General features: G+C 39.6%; 1 protein-coding gene across 6 annotated transcripts; it reads left to right on the top strand.

Annotated features, from left to right (window-relative positions):
• The first annotated feature begins 972 nt into the window (after positions 1-972).
• DDX4 (DEAD-box helicase 4) lies at positions 973-21,480 on the top strand. Of its 6 annotated transcripts, none has more exons than XM_032095269.1 (19): positions 974-1,103; positions 1,339-1,422; positions 1,899-1,962; positions 2,236-2,310; positions 3,834-3,905; positions 4,107-4,193; positions 4,411-4,488; positions 4,701-4,781; positions 5,114-5,194; positions 6,789-6,931; positions 8,000-8,152; positions 9,533-9,687; positions 12,187-12,316; positions 13,347-13,513; positions 16,665-16,810; positions 17,651-17,750; positions 18,849-19,119; positions 19,273-19,353; positions 21,166-21,480. In XM_032095269.1, exons 2-19 carry the CDS (start codon positions 1,360-1,362, stop codon positions 21,244-21,246), a joined length of 2,028 nt encoding a protein of 675 aa, XP_031951160.1. In that variant the 5' UTR covers positions 974-1,103; positions 1,339-1,359; the 3' UTR covers positions 21,247-21,480. The 6 variants fall into 6 exon arrangements, with proteins under 6 accessions (XP_031951164.1, XP_031951163.1, XP_031951160.1 ...); XM_032095271.1 differs by having other exon boundaries at positions 975-1,103; positions 4,107-4,187; XM_032095273.1 differs by lacking the exon at positions 4,411-4,488 and having other exon boundaries at positions 973-1,103; positions 4,107-4,187.
• Positions 21,481-22,740: the final 1,260 nt, after the last annotated feature.

Below are 22,740 nucleotides of genomic sequence, written 5' to 3'. Positions count from 1 at the left end.
CACACATATATATAAAATCTAGTCGTGCAGGTTTAACCTCACTGTGGGACAGAGAAGCTGGTTATGTCTCTTACTCACTCTGCACTCTGAGTCCTGTCTTGATGCTCCTGAAAAATGAGCAGCTACAAAGGGTAGGGCTTAATTGATGATGGCTAATGAGAAAATAACAAAAGCATTAGTTCAAAGACCACTTTCCAAAATCTTCCAACTGCTGAAGGAATTTGCCTTGATGCTCAAAGCCCCTGCTAGACATTCACTGCAGAAATACGGATCCCGTGTCACCTCTCTACAATAGAAGGCATTAAAGTTCTTGAACAGACACACAACTTTTCAAATTGTTTTTCTGATGAGGAAAATCTGTTGAACATGGTGGAGCAGGTTAATGAGTTTTACCATGTTTATGAAATGACATAGGACATTCCTTAATGTTTTTATGAATAAGCATTGCTGTATTATCTCACAGCATGAAGAGAGAGGTACAGAGAAGACACACACTGCACTGGTAGCTTGGAGACCCAAGCTGGAGTGCCAGACTACTTGTTACTAATTTTAGTAGATGCATTGAACTGATAGGAGTGAAACCCGTGTTCTCCTCCTCTCCAGCATCACGTCCTGAGCCAGGAATTCAGCTATCTTTCTTATCTCTGACAAGTCTGGTAAACAAAAACCAGCGGCAAAGAGTCATTCCTAAGTTTGAGCTGTCCGGGGAGGTTAAATCTGTTTCGTTTTATTTTTTAAACATGTAACCTGCCTAACACAATTTAACCTTTTTTTTTCTTCTTTTTTTTAATTCCAGCAAAAGCACATGTCCCGTTACTATTACACTAATGCTTGACAAAGGTGTCCGTAGTAAAACGTTCGCTGTGCCAGCTGCGGCTCGGCGGCTCCTGCCCCGCCAGGCGCCGGCAGCGCCATTCCCGCCCCAGCGGCCGCACGTGAGGCGCCGGGGCGCGCCCGCGGAGCCCGGGCGGGCCGCGCGCCCATTGGCTGCCGGGCGCGACACGTGACGAGGCGCCGGCAGCTGCACGTGTGGCCGCTTTGAGGGGTGTAGGCGCAGCCGCCATCTTCTTTTGGTGCGCAGTGTCGTGGACCGTGGGAAGGAGGTAGGAGAGGAGTTGGGCGCTGTCCTGCGGGAAGCGGGATGCTTTTCAACGGGAGCACCCCCGCCTCGTCCATCCCCACCAGCGCAGCGCCCGGGCCGGGCACGCGCATCCCCGCCTGCAGGCGTTGGCGGCGCCGTGTTGGCGAGTCTCGGTGCGGGGCGCCATTTTCGTTTCGTTTGCGGGACCCTCCGGAGCCTGGCGGGGGACGGGCGCTGATGTGTTCTGTTTCCTGCAAGCAGGTCTGGCAGGGCGCAGCATGTTTGAAGAAGACTGGAATGCGGAGATAGGGGACGAGGCGTTATTGCTATCCCTTGAGAAGGTAGGAGTGGGTGTGGGGGGCAACTATGGCGATGTTTGCTTCTTTTCCCTTTCCTTTCTCCAGCCCATGTTCCTGCAACCTGTATTGCTGTTGGTTAGTGGTGTCCCCTGTTCAGTGATTTTTGCAAGTATGGTAGGCAGCCGTAGGAGTTTACTGTTACTGAGGAGTTTTTCTCTGCACTAGCAATTCGCTTCCTACTGTTTTGCTAAGATATTAGTGCCTGTTTTATGCTTAAGTGGGCTTGATATGTTGTCTGTGTATAATGTAATTTTTGGTAACATTCAGGTGCAAACAGTATGCCACTTAGTATACTGAAATTCAATAAATTGGAGTAAGCAGAAGGATGTGAGAGTTTTAATTTCAGAAGGTGCAGAAGGCAACTTCTTTCAAGCGCGTGACTTAGTAGCTGTGTTTGTATTTACTTATTTTGCTAGGCCTGAAGTCATCATGATGTTGTGCCTTTTTTCTTTCTGCAGGTTAGCTTACTTGAGACACCAAATGACCCCTCATCTGTTTTCAGTCCAGGTGTAGATTCATCTGGTATGTGAAAGGCACTTTTGACTTTACTGATGTTTGGAAGAGTTGATCCCTTGGGCATTGTACAAGATTAAAGGAAAAGACAATGTTATTGTGCTATTTTCATGTGACCTCCATGGAATAGCAGCATCAAATTATATAGAGAGCATTATGAATAGGCTTTCCGTTTGACTGTCAACCCTTCTTTATTTACCGGAGTTATGTAGTAATGTACAACTTCTAATGCGTCAAAGATTGCTTTGAATTTTAACTTAGTTCTTTTTTTTTGTATTATAGGTACTGATGAATTTGTGAACACACAGTGTCAACCAGTGAGTAGTTTTGGTAGAGGAAGAAATTTTGCAGCCACAGGTAACTTCCAGTAGTGGTTTTCATTCTAATGGTTAGTTGATTATGATACATTAAATTTTGCTGTTCACCAGTTTCAATCAGCAGGCAGGTTCAACTCCATGAAAGTAGAGCTCTGTCGTGCATGACCATCATTCTGAATGTCTTCCTCTTCCTCTGTCTTTCCCTGGCTTTATATATTGAGCCTGATACCACATGGGATGGGATCAGCTTTCCTGGCTCTGTCCCATCCCATCTTGTGCTCCCTCTTTACCTTTGCTGGTGAGGTGGGGTGAGGCATGGAAAAGGCCCCAACTCAGTGTGAGCACTGCTCAGCACTAACTGAAAACATCCTTGTATTATCAACACTTTCTGGCAAGTCCAAAGTACAGCCCCGTGCCAGCTGCTATGAAGGAAATTGACTCTATCCCAGTCAAACACAGCACAGTTTATTCTTTGAAAAAATTCTATACCATTTCTGCATCCTTTGGGTCGAACTGCATTATGATGGGGGAATGCTAGATTTGTTTGATGGAGGGCACTGAGGACAAGCAGTTTTACTGTAGACTCTCCAGCAGCAATTGCCAAGTAACTCACAAGCTGTATTTAAGATCGATTGTATTTATAGGTACTTAGGATACTGTCATTTGCATGTGGGCCTTTAAGATGTAATTTTTGTATCTCTTTGGAACTGATGTGGAAAAGCCAAACTGACTGACATACTGGTAATAGACACCAAGCATTGGTGGAGAAGAAGCCACAGATGCTGTGCTAGGAGAACTTCATGGTGTCCTGTACCAGATGGTGCTCTTTGTCGTTACAATATGATAGAGCAGATGTTCAGCTGAAGAATAAGGACTAAAGAGTAAATCATCACCTAAGCTGGTTGTTTGGATCTTAGACAACACCTAAAACTTAACAGTCTAAAATGTGGAATACCTTGTTTATGCATATGACTGTTTATTTCTTTTCTCTTCCCATCAGGAGAGTGACTAAGGAAAGGGATTAGAAGCAAAAATACACTACATACTTGTCTCCGCCAACTGAATAAGCAGTTCTGAGTAAAAAAAATAAATAGAATTTGATAGATCTGAAAGACATATTTTCAAGTCCTTGTTTCATAGCAGGCAGCAACTGGCATTGCCACCTTATTCTACAGTACCAGTTAAGAAAACTGTGAAGGGACAAGTGCTGTCAGTTGCCCTCAAACCAGAAGTCTGAATCAATCTGCATCCTTACAGAAGATTTGAAGTTAGTGGCTTGGTTAGCATATACGCATGTAAAGTCAAATAGTTAAAAACCTAATGTTTGATTTACTTCTTGAAATTGTACAGAAGAGCAGTATTGTTATCTGTCAGACTTCTTGGCAAAAAGTACTCCCTGTCTTCATTTTTTTCATATGTTTAGGCAAATCGCTTGGTTATATTAAACTTTTATGTGGAGTCATGAAACAAGGACTGAGAAGAATAATTACCAGATATAAGACATTTGACCTGCACATCAAAATTAGGCAAACTTCAATTACTGTGTGCTATGCTGTACTGCAGGTTTTCAAGAAGGCAATGGAAGAGATGCTGTTACACAAAACAGAGGGTTTAAAGGATTTGGACAAAGTGAGAGTAAGTTTTTGTATTGACTTTGTATTGGTTTGTATGATGGCAGCATACACCAGTCATTCTTTGTGGCTTTGCTCGTTCTGTGAGAACTAGCAGTCAAGAGTGAAAGCTTTGAAATGGCTTCTGTTTGTCAGCCGGATAAAAGGCACTTGATCTGCTCATGCAGGAATGGGCAAGCTTACTGTGTGCTATGCTGTATTGCAGGTTTTCAAGAAAGAAACACTGTGGATGGTGCTAGTACACAAAGCAGAGGGTTTAAAGGATTTCGTGGTGGCTTTGGACAAGGTGAGAGTAAGTATGATGGTTTGGGTCTTTTTTTTTCCACACTGAGTAGTTTGTATGGGTACAGCATATGTTTAGTAAATCTTCCTGGATTTGCTTGCTCCCTGAGAATTACCACTACAAGGGTGAAAGCCATGAAGTGGCTTCTGCTTTTCTGCCAGATAAATGGCATTTGTACACACAAAATTGAGCAAACTAGGTTATTTTGTCTTATGTTGTACTGCAGGTTTTCAAGAAGGTAACAGAGAAGATGCTATTACACAAGACAGAGGATTTAAAGGATTTCATGCTGGCTTTGGACAAGGTGAGAGTAAGGTGTTTTTTGGTTTTTTTTATTGACTGGTTTGTATGATGGCAGCATACACCAGTCATTCTTTGTGGCTTTGCTCTTTCCGTGAGAACTAGCAGTCAAGAATGAAAGCTTTGAAATGGCTTCTGTTTGTCAGCCAGATAAAAGGCACTTGATCTGCTCATGCAGGAATGGGCAAGCTTACTGTGTGCTATGCTGTATTGCAGGTTTTCAAGAAAGAAACACTGTGGATGGTGCTAGTACGCAAAGCAGAGGGTTTAAAGGATTTCGTGGTGGCTTTGGACAAGGTAAGTATGATGGTTTGGGCCTTTTTTTCCCACACTGAGTGGTTTGTATGGGTACAGCATATGTTTAGTAAATCTTCCTTGATTTGCTTGCTCCCTGAGAACTGAGAACTCCTACTACTAGTTCTGTTCTTCAGCTGTATTGTGGAATATGAGTGATCTCTTCAAAAAACGAGTGTTACTGGGTATAGTACAGTATAGGTTGGAGTTAATGAAGTTGTTGTTGGGACTGTTGCACTGCAGATTTTTTTGGAGTAAATAGCACTGGCTTTAGTTGTAGTATTTCATTATACTGATTTTATACCTTATATGCACTACACGTTTGTTACTTACAGGTACTAAAGGTGGGCAGAGGGACTTACCTCAGTCTGGAACTCTTGACTCTAGAGAAAGAGGAACAGTCGCAGATGGTGCAGGTGAGACTTCTTAATAGCAGGGTCGAGCCATACAAATTTCCTTATTGGTGATAAATGACAAAGCAGTTCCTTCCTAATTCTGCCAAATATTGTCGTTTTTCTCCCTGTTAAGAACCTTCTGCAAATGTTAGGTATCTTGGTGGTATGCGTGCAAAAGACATGTTTGTAACTTGTTTGAATTTTAGTTATTTAATTTTCAAAGCTGTTGGTTACATAATTTTTTTTGTCTTGCTGCTGCTGGTTCAGTTAATGCATGGTGAAGCAGAGGTGCTAACCCCAGAATTGAAAGTAAGCCTTAAAGAACTTGCCAAGTTTTAAAAGAGTTGATCTAGACTTTTACCCTTCTTCTACACTCTGTAAGCAGAAATACTTTGTCAGTGCTAACAAGTAAGATGTATAGCTCTGACAAGCCACTTCTTCCTGATTTAACTTTATTTTAAAGGTGGGGTTTTTTTTTGTTGTCTGCTAGGGATTTTTCACTCATAGTCCTGCTGTATTCTTTTGCCACTGATGCTGCTGTACTTGGCTACGTATATGTTGTCCTACCTAGAGCATAGTAATACATTATTCACAAAAGTACCATAATTCAAATTAGGAATGGGATTAAACCATTGGTAGATGGTTGATAATCTCCATGTAAGCACACCTTGTGTGATAATCATTAAAATATTTTTCATTGTAGAGAAGATGGCTAAATGGCTCTTTACTCAGAGGGTGAGTTCCAGTGAAACACTAGAACAGGCTCACCAGAGAGCTTGTGGATACCTCATCCCTGGAAGTGTTCAAGGCCACATTCAATGGAGCTTTGAGCAATGTGGTCTAGTGGAAGGCATCCATCCTGTGGCACGAGGGTTGGATGATCTTTAACATTCCTTCCAACTCAAACCATTCTGTGATCCAGTGATTATATATACATTTTCAGAAGTGATCCTTAATACCTGAAGAACAGTTGATTTGCCTCTATTTGACTTAGTTCAGCTCAGTTTTTTTAGATTTTTAGTTCAAATAATGATTTTTAGGAATTGAAGTGTTTATAGAGGCAACATGCTAGTGCTCAGTGGACATAGCTGCAACCTTCACACAGAATAGTAATTCCTTTTTCATGACCATAGTGTACTAGTGTCTTAGTGTACTAGTGACATAGTGTATTAGTGTGTTAAAAACTGTTCTGGGTGTTGGTATGCAACAGTTGCACCTATCTGTATAGAATTTCATGTTGAAAGAGAATTCTTCAAAAGAGTGATTTGTTGGCATGGGATGCATGTCCTTGTGCCATAAGAGCGTATGTCTGTCTGGATGATAAAGAAGCCTAATTTAATTTTTGTGAGTAGCTCTTTAAAGTGTGGTCCTTGAGTGAATGTGAGACATGAATGCTTTAGAAGTCTGACTTCGTGTGTAGGTAAATTTTAGGTCTCGTAGTATAAAATTAAGTTCTGATAGAACGAACGTATGGAATTTTGTGCCTTCCTGAAAAAGGGAGGGAAATCCAAATGACATCTCACTGAACTTAACTTCAATAGCTCCATACTTAAAATAGTTTATTTTAACTTCTCTTTATATTGCTTGTGAACTTCTAAGTGTTTGTGTTCTTAAGGTCCAAAGGTGACTTACGTGCCCCCTCCTCCATCTGATGATGAACAAGCCATCTTTGCCCATTATCAGGCAGGAATGAATTTTGACAAGTATGATGAAAATGTTGTTGAAGTGTCAGGACTGGACCCTCCAGCAGCATTGATGGTTAGTGAACTGATTAATCTCACAGTTTATGTGAAGCATGATTTACCAGGGTGTGTAGTGGGTTTGATATTTGCAGCTAATGAAAATACTAATAAAAAATACTGCATCTTGCAGGCAGTGTGATGGTGGAAGGAAGTGCTCCCCATTTGAAAGATAAAAATTTGAATTCACAGTAACACTAACAAAATGCATAAATGGTCCAGAGAAAGTAATACTGGATATATAGGAAGAAAAGTCATTAAATTGTAGAAGAATACCAGTTTAGATATTGGAAGAAAGAGATCACTGACTGCAGTTTCTGGGTAGGCTGGTATAGTTATCTTACTGAAGTCAGTTACCGGGGGATCTTGAAAAATGTAAATTAACACCTGTTAGGGTAGTATTTGTTTGGACAGAGAGGTGTTTTAAAGTAATTTCTAGCCCTGTTCTCCATGGCTGGAGTTCATTGTTTAACCTATAACTTTGGTTTTTATCTATACTGGGTGGCCAGTGTTTAAAAAGAAAAAAGCTCTTTTTAGGGAAAAGAATGAGAAGTGTAGAGGGGTTAGTAGTACCTGTATTGAAAGAGTAAGATGCAGAGGTGTTCTCCCCATGCATCTTCTGAAAGGTGTTCTTGCTGAAGTCAAACTGATTTTTGTCACCTGTGTTCCTTATTGGTCCTGGCTAGGAACGTTGTTTTAGCTACCCTTGCTGGTTTTAGCACAGAAGGCCATGTGTAGCTCCTGTGTGAAATGAAACCTCGGAGTGTCAGGGTTTTCATAGCTTGCTATGTGAGTTGATGTGCTTGAATCCAGGGGTATGGCTTCTGAGCAATTTTCTTGTAAGACTAGTAAGACCAGCTGAAAGCATTCACTGTCCTACCAACGTCATTGGAATGGCATGAGCAGATTTTAGAGACCTTTGGGGCTTTTACTTGTAGGAGCCTTGGCAATCTAAATGACTGGTGAGACTACCTCTAAAGTTAACACTCTTTAGTATTTGGATGTCTGTATCCTACAGTAAGCATTTTGGGTTTTAAGCTTATACCTTCCATGATTGTGTAATAACTGTTAAATTTTTTTCTTACAGAGTTTTGCAGACTCTAACATCTGTCATACTTTAACTGTGAACATTGCTAAAGCTGGATACTCTAAACCTACTCCAGTGCAGAAGTACAGCATTCCTATTATACTGGCAGGACGGGATTTAATGGCATGTGCCCAGACAGGATCAGGAAAAACTGTAAGCATTTTGTGCAGTATTCATTCTACTGAAAGTGTGTTACTGGAAGCATTTGAGGGGATGCTTCGCTGTTTGGCATTTCAGATGCCTGACTGCTTGTTGTCTCATAATTTCACTTGCACAGCAATGGCAGATATCAGGCACAGATAAGGATGATGATAGGGTTGTCACATTTTGGGCTTTATTCTTTATTTCAGTAAACTAGTGTCTTGATACAGCAGGCCATCCTTCAGAACTACAGCTGTGGATTCGGAAGTATAGGCAGGCATTCCTAGAAACTGCTGATGAGAAGACTCAGCAGTTGAAAGTAGGGATTTTTGTGTTGTGTGGGATTTTGTGGTTTTTTTTTTTTTTTTTAGTGGGGGTTTTTTTTTGTTTGGTTGGGGGTTTTTGTTTGTTTTTTATTTGGTGGGTTTTCTGTTTTGTTGGGGCCTTTTTGTTTTCTTTTGGGGTTTTTTTTTGATTGTTTTTCTTTTGTGTGTGTGGATGAGTTTTGTATGTTTTTAGGTTTTTTTCAAACTTAAGCCAGATTCTAACCATGTTGTGCAGGTTTGTCATACTTAGTTTGATGAAGTCTGATCTGCACCAGACTTGATTTTAGGTGATTCGCTTTTAATCGTGGAACAGGGTTGAGAATTGATACTAAGTTGAAAGTTGTCTCAACTTTTTAAATCGTCTAATGTACCCAAACCTAGCCACTGACAGCTGGTGGATGGGAATGTTTGGTTATGAGGTGTAGCTTTTTGCTGTTCAGTATGGAATCCTGGTTTTGTTTTAATGTAGCTTACTAGTTACTTCTTTTGAAAGACTTCTTCCCTTTGCAGAAAGGGAAGTATCCAAAACCTATGCTCTAAATACTTACTCTGAATGCTTTTGGGACCGCTGTGCAGATGTGGTTTTGTGGGTAGCTAGTCTTACTTGGAAGTAAGTGTGCTGGTGTGGTGCAGCTGTGTTGCAAACTGATCTGCTGTTTTAGTAATCTGGAGAATGTTAGTACATGGTTACTTTACAGACCTACTGATGATAACCTATAGCTTTTAAGTACACATTAAGGATGGTTTTGATCTTGGTTTACTTAATTACCAGGGTATATCATCAGTGTATGGAACCGTATGGAAAGTTAGCCACTGCATGATTGTATTCCTGTGTTACTAGACTGTTAAGATCCAGAGAGATACTTTTATACTATTTAACAAGGAGAAAAAAGCTTAAATGTTCTCTTGTAGGTTCAGGTCAATCGTTTTGCAGTCTGATTTCCTTTATCATTGTGTACACTGTCATTCAAGCTTTAAGATTGATATGCAGGTTTTAATGGGACTGATTAAAGCTTTTAAGACTTAAACAGCACAAATACTACTGTGGTTTTTTTTTTTCCCCCAGGCAGCCTTTCTTGTACCAGTTGTGGCCCAAATGATGAGGGATGGTGTAACTGCCAGTAGCTTTAAAGAGCAGCAAGAACCGGAATGTATTATTACTGCCCCAACTAGAGAACTGATAAATCAGATCTTCCTAGAAGCAAGAAAATTTGTGTATGGGTAAGTTTGTGCACTGTTGCCTGGTATTGATTATTACTTTGCTTGAATCAGCAGTGCTTTGTTTTTTTCATAAGTACTTGCAAATATTTTTGTGCCAATCAAATTACAAACATTTGAATTTAGATTGTAATGAGTTCACATTATAATACTGGCTAGCAAGTTTCTTACTATATGACTAGGGTTTTAAGTGCCTAATCTTCCTGATAACTGGGGTGGATGAGTGCCTGAATGGAAGGCTTACTCCAGCTTGAAGAGGAGATAAGTATTCAGCTTGTCACTGATGAGAAAATTTCTTAAATTTCTTAGAAGTAGTGTTAAGCGCATTGTCCTGTCTGACCATCCGGGAGCCACTCTAGCAGTCGTTCTGACGCCGCCAGGAGGGACTTCAACTGCTGGGACTGAAGTCCCTTTGCAGCAGGTGGCTCTAGTGAGCTGCTGGCTGCCCTACTTGACTTTTTACGCACACCACTCAGAGAGTCAGATGAGGCTTCCTCACTGACTCGACCCCAGGTTTCCCATAGCAGAATCTCAGACCTCCTTTTCCTTCAAGTAATTTCATTGTTGTGCAGCAATGTGTAACAGCTCGAGTAGGATGTCTCCTGAAGGGACCCCTGAACAACAGAATCACTGGGCTTTTATATGGTCACAGTTTATGTACCTAATATTCTGAGGTCTTTTTACTGAGTTATTTGCTCCTGCGGAGTCTGAGTGTTAGGTCACCTAGTGATGCAGGTCCCTGTGCCCTTTGTTAAGCAAAGGGTCAGCTCCAGTTCATGATCTTTTGCCTGGGCTCCAGCCATTTCCTGCCACTCAGAGGGAGGTCAGTCTGTAGCTTGCACTGCAGCTGCGCACTGAGCTACCTGCACTAGATGTATTCAATATGAAGAAACTACTAGCTTGCCTTTTGCAATTTATACTTGCTTTACTTTCATCTTTGCAAAATGGAGGTGGATGTTAACGGGTTTTAGTTAACTTTCAGTGATGGTTTCTAATGACTCTTGCTTCCCTGTGTTTCTGGTCTTGGACAGACACATCACAGCTCAAAGAAACTCTTTGAGCTTTCAAAACAGAACAAAAGGTTTAAACTTGTTTTTAAGTCCTTGAATATTGTGGGAGAGTACATTTGTACTAGATTTGTCATTAATGTTTTCACTATTAAGTAATAGGTTTTACCACTGTACAGAAGAGAACTAAATCTATTGTATGTAACAGTTTGTTACTGTTTGGAGGTGGAATGCAGAACATCATCGCTGCAAAATCTGGTGGGATAAATTGTACTTGCTTTTGTTCAAGCAGCTTACACTTGGAGGCTGGCTGTCCTCAGGAGGAGTGATCATGTTACTGAATGATCAATAACTAAGGATGTTATTAAGAACAGCTTCTTAATCTCTAAATCTGTTATAACTTTGTAGCTGATTCTGTTCATTATGCTATTTTAAACTAGATACAGATGATTTTGCCATAAAATAACGTTTCAGTCCAGAACTTTCTGCTACAGCTGGCCTGCAGTAAAAACGAGAACGAGTTAGTGTCAAGATGTGAATATGTAATGTCTAAGAATAGCATGCTTATTGATCAGTTCAGATTTATGATCTTAGGCTCTTTAATTTGCAAATAGGAATATGAAATACATATATTAATAGTGGGTAAATATTGAAATTGTAGGATTCCAGAGGGAATTCCTATTCTTGACTAAAGTTTTCTGAAAAGTTTTGATTAACTTCGGTAAAAATTTACCAGGCTTATCTGATCACCATTGTTGCATATGAAGCTGAATTAGTATCTTCAGGAAAAGACCATTTGAATTTGGGTGTGAAAATACTCCTAGCATGCATGTTAAAATCTTAGCAGAAGGTTATAAAGATGAGTTTGTAAACATGCTTCAGTGCTGCATATGGTGGTTCTTGCTTAGAGAAGGGGTTTTCTGCAGAAGAGTATCTGATACAGCTCTACTTGGTAGATCTAACCAAAAAGCCTGCTGGGAAGAACAGTGAGTAGTATAGTCTTTGAATGGATTTGCTCTCTAATCCTTGAGTCACACACTGTATGGCCAGTGTGATTAGCTGCTTTACAAAGATTCCATACATGTATTTTTTTGTTTTGCCCTTTTAAGGTCTGCAAAGTTTACTTCTGAAGCTCTAGAGGCGTATGTGGTGGTGGTTCTGGTTTTTCTGAGTATGCTGTATAAAAAGGGACAAAGTCTTTATACCATTTTGGCTGTTGCTGTTAGTAGGTCTCAGTTGAAGGGAGAGGGGAGAATGCAGGTGAAATCAAGTGTTTGTTCCTAGCAAGCCACTTGGGCAGCCTCTGTTATATAGTGTGAGGGTGAACTTTAAGCTTACTTTGAGTGAGTTTCTGGTTTTGAGTGCTCTTTTTGGACCAAGCTGTATGCTGAAGGAGTTAAACCACTCTTTAGCTCTTACTATTTTTTTGAATTTTCATGAAACAATACTGTTTGCATACTTACACAATTAATCCAAATTTTCTTCTACATAATAGAACTTGTATAAGGCCTGTCGTGATCTATGGAGGTACACAAACAGGCTATTCGATTCGTCAGATAAAGCTAGGCTGTAATATACTTTGTGCCACTCCAGGAAGGCTTCTAGACATCATTGGAAGAGGAAAGGTAAGATCTTAACACTTCATCTAAATTCCCTAAATACTTTTACCTAAAAGATAAAGTACCATCTTTCATTCTTTAAAATCACTAGAAACAGAGATTGGTGTTCAGTGGATCTATCAGTATGCTGCCTTTGTACAGGCACTGAAATACAAGTGAGGTTTTCTTCTATCTGAATTCCCATGATGGTTTTTGAAGGAGTAGCCTGAGTCTAGATCCCTTCTGTTCCTTTCAGAGTCAGCTGGAAAATATCAGTCTAAATCAAAGTGGCTGCAGTGGTCATGGCAATAAAATTTTATAGCTTAAATACATGGAACAGCTTCTCTTAGTTCTTGTGGCATATTCCATGGTATATGTTCACTTGATGTCCTGTTTGTTTTGCTACAATGGTTTTTTGTCTATCTGGAACTATATTTTCATACTGATTCAAAATACAAAAAGTCCAGGTTATATAATACTTTATTTGAATTTTTATTTTCCCAGTCATTGTAAATTCATATTGAAATTGCTGCGTGTTACAGTGGTGACTCAGTGATGTTCACTGAACAAACGAGGTTTGGAAAAGCGCTTCTTGGTGATAAACTGGAGATTAGTTTTCTGCAGTTGTCAGGCTTTCACTAAAAGTGATAGTCTTGGTCAGCAACAGTGAAGTTGTGATAGTCTTAATAATGCTTTCTGACATAATTGTTTGTCAGAAAAAAAAATTTTTTTGAGAATGTTTAAGGGTTACATGAGAGAACCTTTCTAAAACTCAAGGCATAATTCCAAAATAGGTGGGCTGAATTATAGTTGATCTCTAGGCTCTGTGTTTACATTGCTGAACCAAGTTCTGAAGCACCGTGGTGTGTGCCTACTGCTAGAATTAGTGCAGATTAAAAGGTTGAGTAGAGGTGGAGGTGTGAACAAATCATAATACTTCCATTTTTTATTAACTTGAAAGAAATAAGTAAAAGATGGATTTTGGCAATTAGGATATTTTTAAAGTGTATACTGTCAGTGAACCAGTAGTGTTTTTCTTTGACTGAAATACTTGCAGATTGGCTTGCATAATGTGAAATACTTGGTGCTAGATGAAGCAGACCGCATGCTTGATATGGGTTTTGGCGCAGATATGAAGAAGCTGGTATCTTTCCCAGACATGCCACAAAAAGAAAAACGCCAAACCCTAATGTTCAGTGCTACTTTTCCTGAAGAAGTTCAGAGGTGAGTAGAATAAAAATAGAAATATATCTGAAGATGTACTCGTATAGAACTAAATATCTGGGGAGTTAAGAACACTCCTGATTTTTAAAAGCTTATAATCTTACTTGAAGATACTGAAAGCTATGATATTAACATTCCTTGCTTGACTGAAGCAGGGACTCTAAAACATTAACTGCTTAATTCAAGTGAGAACTCCAAAGTAATTTAGAAAGTGGTCTGAAGGCTTTTAAATTCCACTTCTGCAGAAGTCCTCATGTTCCTCTTTTTGGTTTCTTGTTCCTCCCCCATCACATCTGTGCAAGCTGAAAACCAGTGATGCTGCCATTTCACCAGCACTGATGGCACTGTCTTTGGCTAATGAGACATACCAATTATTGCTCAACTTACCAGTGTTTGATACACAGTTCTTACTTATGTAGATAATTGGTATTTATTTTCAGTAGTTTTAAAGTGTCCAGATGTGGGTTTACAATACATCTTACATATTTACTACTTATTACCTTTAAAGTCTTCTTTCTTAAGGGAGCAGTCTTCAACAGATGGTAGTATGGTTGCTGAGTAACAGAACAAAACAACTAATTCCCTGCATGCGGATGGAAACTATTTAGTATTTCTTCTGCTTTTCAAGACACCAGCATCTGAATACTCATTGTCAAATCAGAAGAGTCTAAACTTCAGTTGGAGCAGTACAAATAATTTTGGTGACTCTTGCAGAGATTACAAAGTGTGTTGGTACTTCCGTGAGTCAAATCCTGACAACTTACTTCCATCTTCAAAAAGTCTGAAAGATCTTTTTTGAGGCAGGGAGAAAATACTTTTCTGTAGTTGACTCTCCTGAATGAAAGAGGGGAGTGGGCTGTTTTCTTCTGTTAGTCAAGTAGTGCTGACTACTGATGTGGAAATGTATCACCTTTCTTAAAGCAGGACTTGCCTGTTGTGGCTTTGCTTCCTTGTCAAGACTTTTTTCATAGGTTCTTTGTATGGAAAAATAATCTTGTAGTGAACTAATAATGATATTGCTTGCTCAGCTGGGAATCAGGAATTCAAATGATACTGTACACAAGTATAGTTTGTGTTCATTCCATGTGTTTACTTGTTTCTGCAGGAATGTGGTCTCACTTCTCAGTGTATCCTGGGAAGAGACCAGGCATGTGTATCTCCCTGTAAGATACACAGAGTGCTCTGATTTGCTGAGGTTTTGGGTTTGAAAGAAGAATCTGGGTCCCTTGGTCTCTAGGTCTGTTTTTATCATTGTGATTTTGCCCAGGCTTTTGTTATGTCCTTTTGTTGCATTTGTTGGGATGAATCAAGAGTAGTCTAACTACCAGCATCTGAAAGGAGGAGATTCCTTGAACTGTGAAAGACATTTATGGTCTGCTGCTGTTTAATGAAAAAAGATGTACCTTTCTACTGTCAGTCCTGCAGGATTTACAAGTGCTGGTGGAAGACTTCAGAAACCTGAGTGCTTACATCATGGTTTGGAACTGCATAATAACATTAGAATCATAGGAGCATTTAGGTTGGAAAAGATCCTTAAGCTGATTAAGTCTAACCATTAACCCAGAACCAGCAAGTCAACCACTAAACCAGTGCCCCCAGGTGCCACATCTGCACATCTTTTAAGTACCTTCTGTGGTGGTGATTCCACTGCTTTCCAGGCCAGCCTGGTCCAATGCTTGACATCTCTTTCAGTGAAGATTTTTTTTCCTAACAGCCAGTCTAAGCCTCCCCTGGTGCAACTTTGAGGCTGTTTTTTCTTGCCCCTGTTCTTGTAACCTTTTGAAACTGAAATGCCTAAAGGTAGTTTTTGCATTTTAGAGTGTGAAAACTCTTCTTTTCTGGAGTCTTTTCATTACTGGATTTAATGCTTTTCTGGTGCTGAAGTCAGGAAAGCTAATGATTTCCCATACTCTGCTACCAGGAGGGCTTTAAACAGTATATTATTTTGGTAGTATTGGACAAGGTGCTTTCTTTGGTCCTCTTGGGTTCAGATAGTCCTGCATTTCTGTTCAGTGAATATAATCAGATCTAATTTTAACATAGTGCTTGGTTTTATACCTGGATTTGTTTCTGCTATTATATAGATCTTTGATCTGATAGTTGTATCTCTTTCTGTACATGTGAGTTGAGAGAACCATGCATTTTTCTAGTTGACTGGAGAACTTCAGTTTAGTGTGTGAGGCTTTTATCTCCCACTAAAAGGCTGTGGTTTAATCCCAGCTGGCAGCTAAGTACTGTACAGCTGCTCACCCTGGAAGGCTACTCCAAGATCTCCCTGAAACCTTCCTGTCCCCAGGCTGAACAACCCCACCTCTTGTCAGCCTGTCTTCCTAGGAGAGGTGCTTCAGCCCTGTTACCAGGTTAGTGGCCTCCATGAACTCATTCCAGGAGGTCCACATCTTTCTTATACTGGAGACCCCAGAGCTGAACAAAGGTGGAGTCTCACAGTATCAGAGTAGAGGGCCATAATCCCCTCCCTTGCCCTGCTGGCCACACTGCTTTTGGTGCAGCCCAGGGTGCAGTTGGCTTTCTGGGCTGCAAGTGCACCTTGCTAGGTCATGTTCAGCCTCTCATCCACCAGCCACCCTCAAGTCTTTCCCTCCAGGTCTAATCTTGATTCATTGTCTGTCCAGCCTGTACCTGTCCTGTCCTATCAGCCTGTGTAAAAGGTTTCTCTCCCTCTTTTTGATAAACCCCCTTTAGGTACTGGAAGGTTGCAATAAGGTCATTCCAGGCTGAATGGCCCCCACTCCTCAACTCTTAGCTTGTCTTCAGAGGAGAGGGACTCCAGCCCTCTGATCATCATTGTGGCCTCTGTGCATCCTCTCTGGCATGTCTGTCTTGTGTTGAAGAAGTCACAGCTGGATGCAGTACTCCAGCTGGGATCTTAAAAAAGCAGAGGTAGAGTCCCTTAACCTGCTGGTCATGTATCATGCAGCCCAGGATGTGGTTTGTGTTCTGGACCGAAACAATGCAGACTCTCCTGGCTTTTTAAAAAATGTACATAAGACTACTTGTACTGTTCCTCACAAGATGGAGGATAAAATTATTTGTTGTAAGTGTTGCTTAAACATAAATGAAAACATGTGATTTTAAAGCAAAAATAATTGCGTAGTATGTTTCACGTTGCTCAATTTTGTCTCTTTTTCAGGCTAGCTGGTGAATTTTTGAAAACTGATTTTTTATTTGTTGTTGTCGGACGTGTGGGTGGAGCATGCAGTGATGTTCAGCAAAGTATTCTTCAAGTTCCTCAGTATTTCAAGAGGACTAAACTGCTAGAAGTTCTACACAGCATAGGTAACTTTCCTTAATGCCAGTTGTTTACCAGGGAAGTCAAAATTGCTTGGTTTTAAACTTGTGTTTAGAAGGTTTCAAAGGTTCTATGATTTTATTGTCTGTCACATACTTTACAAGACTGTTGACGAAGCTTGAAGCAGAACTTGGAGAATTGCAGGTTTTTAGGCATATTTCTTTAGCGATATTTCATAGAATCATAGGATAATTTGGGTTGGAAGGGACTTGTAAATGTCATTGAATTTAGTCTAATGCCCAGTAAATGCCAGTGACTCATCTCTAGTACTAGCAGACAACCTTCCTAGATGGTTTTCTACTTTATATGGTCGGTTACAATACTTCAGCATCTGGGGGTATTACCTCAAGATTATAGGTGTATTAAAATTACTGTGTGAATGTTTGGGCCTGTATTTTTTTAGTGTCTGGGATTTTTCCATTTTTATTCTGTATGTCTTAAGCTTTAGTGCTGAAGACTGAACGTACGTTGGGAATTAAAAAATTCTGTGGAATCTTGCTGTTCAGTGCTCAGGATAATATGCTGCCTTTAGCTACATTCTGTAGAAAGGGAATGCCTGCTTGTCTCAGGGAACAATGTTTGTTTCCTCCTTTTATTGGGGTAAACAGAATGTGTGTGTCTTCACTCAGTTTCCATATTGATCTAGAAATTGATAGATTGGATTTAATTAGCTCAGAATAGGGTATTCATTACAGTCATACTTTGAAGACTTTACTCAAAATGTCTGCCTGTATTAAGTGTTGATATCTGTAGGTAAGTGCAGCTCTAAGTGGTGAAAGTGCATCATGTTTCAAACTGCAGTGGCTTTAAACTTCTGTTCACCATAGGTAATGAACGAACCCTGGTCTTTGTGGACACAAAGAAAAAAGCAGACTTCATTGCATGCTTTCTTTGTCAAGAAAACATACCAGCCACTAGTATCCATGGGTAAGTATTTTTAAAATGAAAGTCACCTAATAACTGTGTCTTTTAAAAGAAGCTTTTCCTGAGAACTCAAATGTTTGGCCGTATCTGTGTAGTTTAGCTTGCCATGTGTTCTGACAGACATCATAATATCAAGGTTGAAGAAGGGCTAAAATTGTCTTAGCATGCAGATGCAGGATGTTTGTGTGTATCCCGTGGCTGTTGGATTTATAGGTGTGTGAAAGCCACACAGCTTTGGAGAAGATCTGGCCTTCCATTCCTGGGGAGTCTTTATTGCTAACCTACAACTCCCTTGTGTGGGAGGAGGGTCTTAATACATTTCTATTGAATTATTGTACTGTGAGTTGAAGTATACTTGCATAGAGAATAACCAGTTCAATGGAAGCTGTTAAACTGTAATGAATGTTACTGGTTTCTGATTCGCTTTACCTTTTTGAGCTGGAGTTAGGACGGTTACTCTTCACTGGAGTAGTGGTCGTACCAGGCTTCACTATGTATCTCATGTTGAGATCCTAAAGAGCACTGTTTAGCTTTCTAATTTACTTTTGTATTTGGACAATAAAGAACATGAGTGAAGTTCCGACCCAGTAGTTAAGTACTGGATAATCTGTAAATATTCTTTAAATAGGCAAATGCCACAGCAAATCTAGTTTTCTTGTCATGATGATAAACAAAAAGACAAGTTCTGTGCTGTTGACTGGCCACACTTTTTAGTATATTTGAAAAATGGCCTATGCAGGAGTCTAGGTAGACTTTGTCTTTGCTGTACTGGCTCCCTGCTACAGAGCTGTAGGAAAAGCACTTGTAATCAATTAAGCAAGTGGATTTTCTTAGGCAGTGAGTTTGATGCGTAATTAACTCCAGTTCTTTTAAATACCCTCAATTTCTCTAGAGACCTAAATTAAAACAGTTCCTTGGTCTTGCTTCCCCTTAGTTAAAAATTCAGAAAACCTAAACTGGCAGCCTGTGAGTTGTTTAGGTCTGGTTTTGTTTTTGTCCCCCCCAAGAGCTTCTGTCCATGAAACATGGCATTTAAATTGTATTTTAAATAATGCTGTAGGTTTTTGGAGACATCCATTCTAACCCTTGCTTTCTTTGTAGAGATAGAGAACAGAGAGAGAGAGAAATAGCTCTTCAGGATTTTCGCTCTGGAAAATGTCCGGTTCTTGTGGCAACCTCAGTGGCAGCAAGAGGTCTGGACATTGAAAGCGTTCAGCATGTTATTAATTTTGATCTTCCTTCCACCATTGAGGAGTATGTACACCGAATTGGGCGAACTGGTCGTTGTGGAAATATAGGGAAAGCAATTGGCTTCTTTGATAACAATTCAGATGGTCATCTTGCACAACCTCTAGTTAAAGTGCTTTCAGATGTAAGTTTCAAATCTTAGTGCTTAACTTTTTCTGTTCTTTTAGATTTCACTTGAATGTACTGAGCACCTGTTACATCTTTGGTACAGTTACAGAACTCTTAATCTGAATTGGTAAAGCAGTCAGTCTCTGAATTGATTTTCCTAATTGTATAGGCTCAGCAGGAAGTTCCTTTTTGGTTGACAGAAGTTGCTTTTGAGGCTAAAGGGGGACGACTCCCAGTTAATACCCAAAAGGTAGGTCTGGAAATTAAAAAGTCTTGACTATTAGAACTTCATCTGAGTTTAAAACTGTCTTCGTTGGTATATATCCGGAGTAATGCCACTGAAACTGTTTTGAGTGTAATTGTAACTTTTCTTAGTTGTGTATCTTAAAAGAATTCAGTATTACTGGAACTAATTTCAGACAAGTTGCTTGACTTGGACTCTTACAGTGTGGCCTCTTACTTAGCTGCCTTACTCTTGATCTATAAAATCAGGATTACTCTGGAAGAAAACATTCATGCAAGCATACACAAAAGCTGTAGCTCAGAAATTTCTCTACTGCACATGTAGGATGGGAGCAAATAGTTGCTGATTATACTGTTACTGCTTGTTATGAATCACCCATTCAAATAACTCATTTGACTGAAAACTTCAGCTAATTATAGCTGGATTAAATGCCCCAATCTGGTCTGTGTCAAAATTATTCTTAATGTCTGTGATAGGGAGAAGCCTTCTAGTCTCTTAGTGTTGCTAATTTTAGGATTTAAATTCTGTGCGTACTCCTATTTGAAAGCATTTCCTTCCTTCATGTCTTGATTCCATAACAACTTTATCATATCTCAGTTGCTTTCAAATGTTATAAATGTACTTTCTTTGAGACCATAGTAGAAATAATTGCTCTGACTGCTTACACAGTGTCTGGAAGTTTCAGTTCAAGCTCTGACTTTCCTTTCATTATTTATCTTTTCCCATACCATAATTACTGAAAGCATTGGGTGGTTTGGGTATTTCTACCTGGCTGGCTAGTTCCCTTATTAGATCTGAATAATTTTTTTGGGGGGTTTTCATGAGATCTCAGTTACACAAACCTTGCTTCCTTCTTACACTTGCATCCTCTCATTATAGCTGTTGTGTATGTTTGCCTGAACCTTTTCTTGCAGAGTAAGTTTTGACTCAGTGGATCTTTCTTTTATATTCCAGTTCAAGGACGCTTTATTTTTGCTTTTTTATTAGATTGCTTTCAAAGGTGGATCTCACTAGATTGCTTCCAAATGCACATCTCCAGCCTTTGTGTAGTGTCTCCCAGCATTTCATGAAATCCATCATTTCTAGGTCCAAGTCTGTCCATGTCCTTTACAACCTCTGAGTTACCAAATCTGACCGTGACTCTTTGTCCAGAATAGAGTAGATTTTCAGGTGAAATCTGTCTGCTTGCATTGGGAATACTGCCCTTAATATTACATACATATAGTGCACCAACTCTTTTGAGTTGGAGATCATGAGGTTCTAGTTCTTATGACACCTTCTCATGTCAGTCTGACAGAAACTCTGCATTTTTAGTCAGCCCAGTTTTTTATGGAAAGGCCGTTTGATAATCAAATGATGAATTTGAAAGGAGTCTTTGGAGGATCTTACCTGTTCATTTTGAGGCAGTCTTAGAGATCACTGAGCTTTATTCTTTTTCCAGGGGAAAAGGATTTTATTGGGAAGGTAATGCAGACAGTCAGTCTTAGATATGTAGTGGAGATGGAAATTTTTTTTCCCCCACAATTTTATGAACTGATTTGTGTTAGGTAAGAAAAGAAGTTGGGATGTGAATTGTGGGAAGTGTTATTCCAACACTTGATAAAATCTGAGGTTGATTAAGCTGCAGTAATTGTACAACAGGGTCAAAAACCCTTGTGTTACAGGAGGTTAATGATTAAAACTTTCTATTTATTTAAAAGCAGCGTTCTGATTACATTGAGATAGATGCATGCAGAAAGCTAAAATTGTTTTGTGGTGACTTACCATTAAATGATTGAGTGTTAATAATTCTAAACTAGGACCTGTTGTGTTTCCTAGAATTACAGAGGCAGAGGCAACATGAACGCAGGAGAAGTAAAGATGGAGTGTTCTGCAAGAGAATTTGAGTCATGGGATTAAACTACTTTATACCAAACTAGTTTGTATTTTGTTGTGCTGTAAGTGGAATGTTGCATGAGAAGATAATCTTGTGAAGGCCTAGTTTGGGAAAGACCTTTATGTAAGGGTTCGTCTAAACCTTGTTCCTTTTTTTGTAACATGTCAGTTAAAAAGTTTGAATCTTGTGTTATGATGATTTAAGGACTGTTAAACAGCTCTTAAGCAGTTAATAAAAGTTTGAGAAGTGCACTTTGATTGTTGGCTGTGTATCACCTGTATGTCATTGCAGTTTCATTAGTTGGTATTACTTTGACATGCGTGGAATATTTCCATCTGCATATGGAACTAAAGGTCAGTGGCTACACCCACAGTTTAGTGAAAATACGTGCTTTTTACAGAGCCGTCTTCAGAGAAGGATGGAATCCTGTATTGCATCTAGTAGAGTATTTTTAGCTTTGACTGACATAAATACGCTTCTGCTATCTCTTGCGGAAATGTTTGCTTTAGAACAAGCTTAGTGCCTTATATCCTGAAATTTTTCAGGGCTTGCAGAAGCTATAGGAGGTAAGCAGTCATTAATAGTTTTAGGTTTCTGTAAAGTTGCTTTTTCCTTGAAGTTGTTTTTTCCGTATCAATACAGCGTGCTACAAAGATGTGTATCATTGGGTCCCAAAGAAAAGGGCAAGGTCATTATATTTTGTAGTATCTTGCACAGCTGAACAAGCTTACAAGCTTCTCTTCTATTTAGCGCAAAGTGCTGAGATCTGTTTCTTGTACAGTCTTCCCAATCAATCCAGAGAAATAATACATACAACCTCTGCTTACAGAACTGAAGGCTTAGTACCCAGGTTAGTGAGAACCAGAACTGACTGGACAGTACTAGGGAATCTCTCATTGCAGGTTTTTAGGCATATTTGTTTAGGGATATTTCATAGAATCATAGGATAGTTTGGGTTGGAAGGGACTCGTAAATGTCATTGAATCTAGTCATTGTGGAAGAGTGGTCTTTCATTCTTTGTATGAATATCTTTTCAAAACTACTTAAATATCTACTTAGAGAAATACTGTTATTTTTGTAGACTGTAATTTTACTGCTATATATTATGCAAAAAGAGTAAAGTCTTAATTGTGTACTTGGAAGTGAGCTGGAAGGGTAGTATACTTAAATTGCAGCTCATAAGCAGTAGATGAATTTAAGCGTGATGTTAATAATTCAGAGTAAAATACCATGGGCAGTATGACTCCTTTTCCTGAGAAGTATCCTTGTAGCTTTTTGTATCCATTCTGAATTTCAGGTAAACTGAGGGTGCTTTTGATGGCTGGCTACAGTAAGTGCGAGTGAACTGTAACTGTTGGAAGAGGCTGTGAGCTGATAAAACTTGCATGTTTCTGTGAAGAGAAGTCGAAGGAAAGAGTCACTTGTGACCTAGAGTAAACATTTGAAGGGAACGTGGCTTAGCAGTGCTTAAAGGACCACTTAGATCACTGGGTGTTTTTTTTGTTTTGTCTCCCATC

This window comes from Corvus moneduloides, chromosome Z (genome assembly GCF_009650955.1).
Source record: "Corvus moneduloides isolate bCorMon1 chromosome Z, bCorMon1.pri, whole genome shotgun sequence".
Lineage (NCBI taxonomy): Eukaryota > Metazoa > Chordata > Aves > Passeriformes > Corvidae > Corvus > Corvus moneduloides.
This window is presented reverse-complemented; position numbering and strand designations above follow the sequence as displayed.

What these genes read in the sequence shown, in the direction of transcription:
- DDX4 (XM_032095269.1), top strand. Translation starts at nt 1,360, where the DNA reads ATGTTTGAAGAAGACTGGAATGCGGAGATAGGGGACGAGGCGTTATTG. An exon ending in AAGAAATTTTGCAGCCACAG is followed by an intron (nt 2,311 to 3,833) that starts GTAACTTCCAGT and finishes GCTGTACTGCAG; the next exon opens with GTTTTCAAGAAGGCAATGGA. An exon ending in ACCCTCCAGCAGCATTGATG is followed by an intron (nt 6,932 to 7,999) that starts GTTAGTGAACTG and finishes TTTTTCTTACAG; the next exon opens with AGTTTTGCAGACTCTAACAT.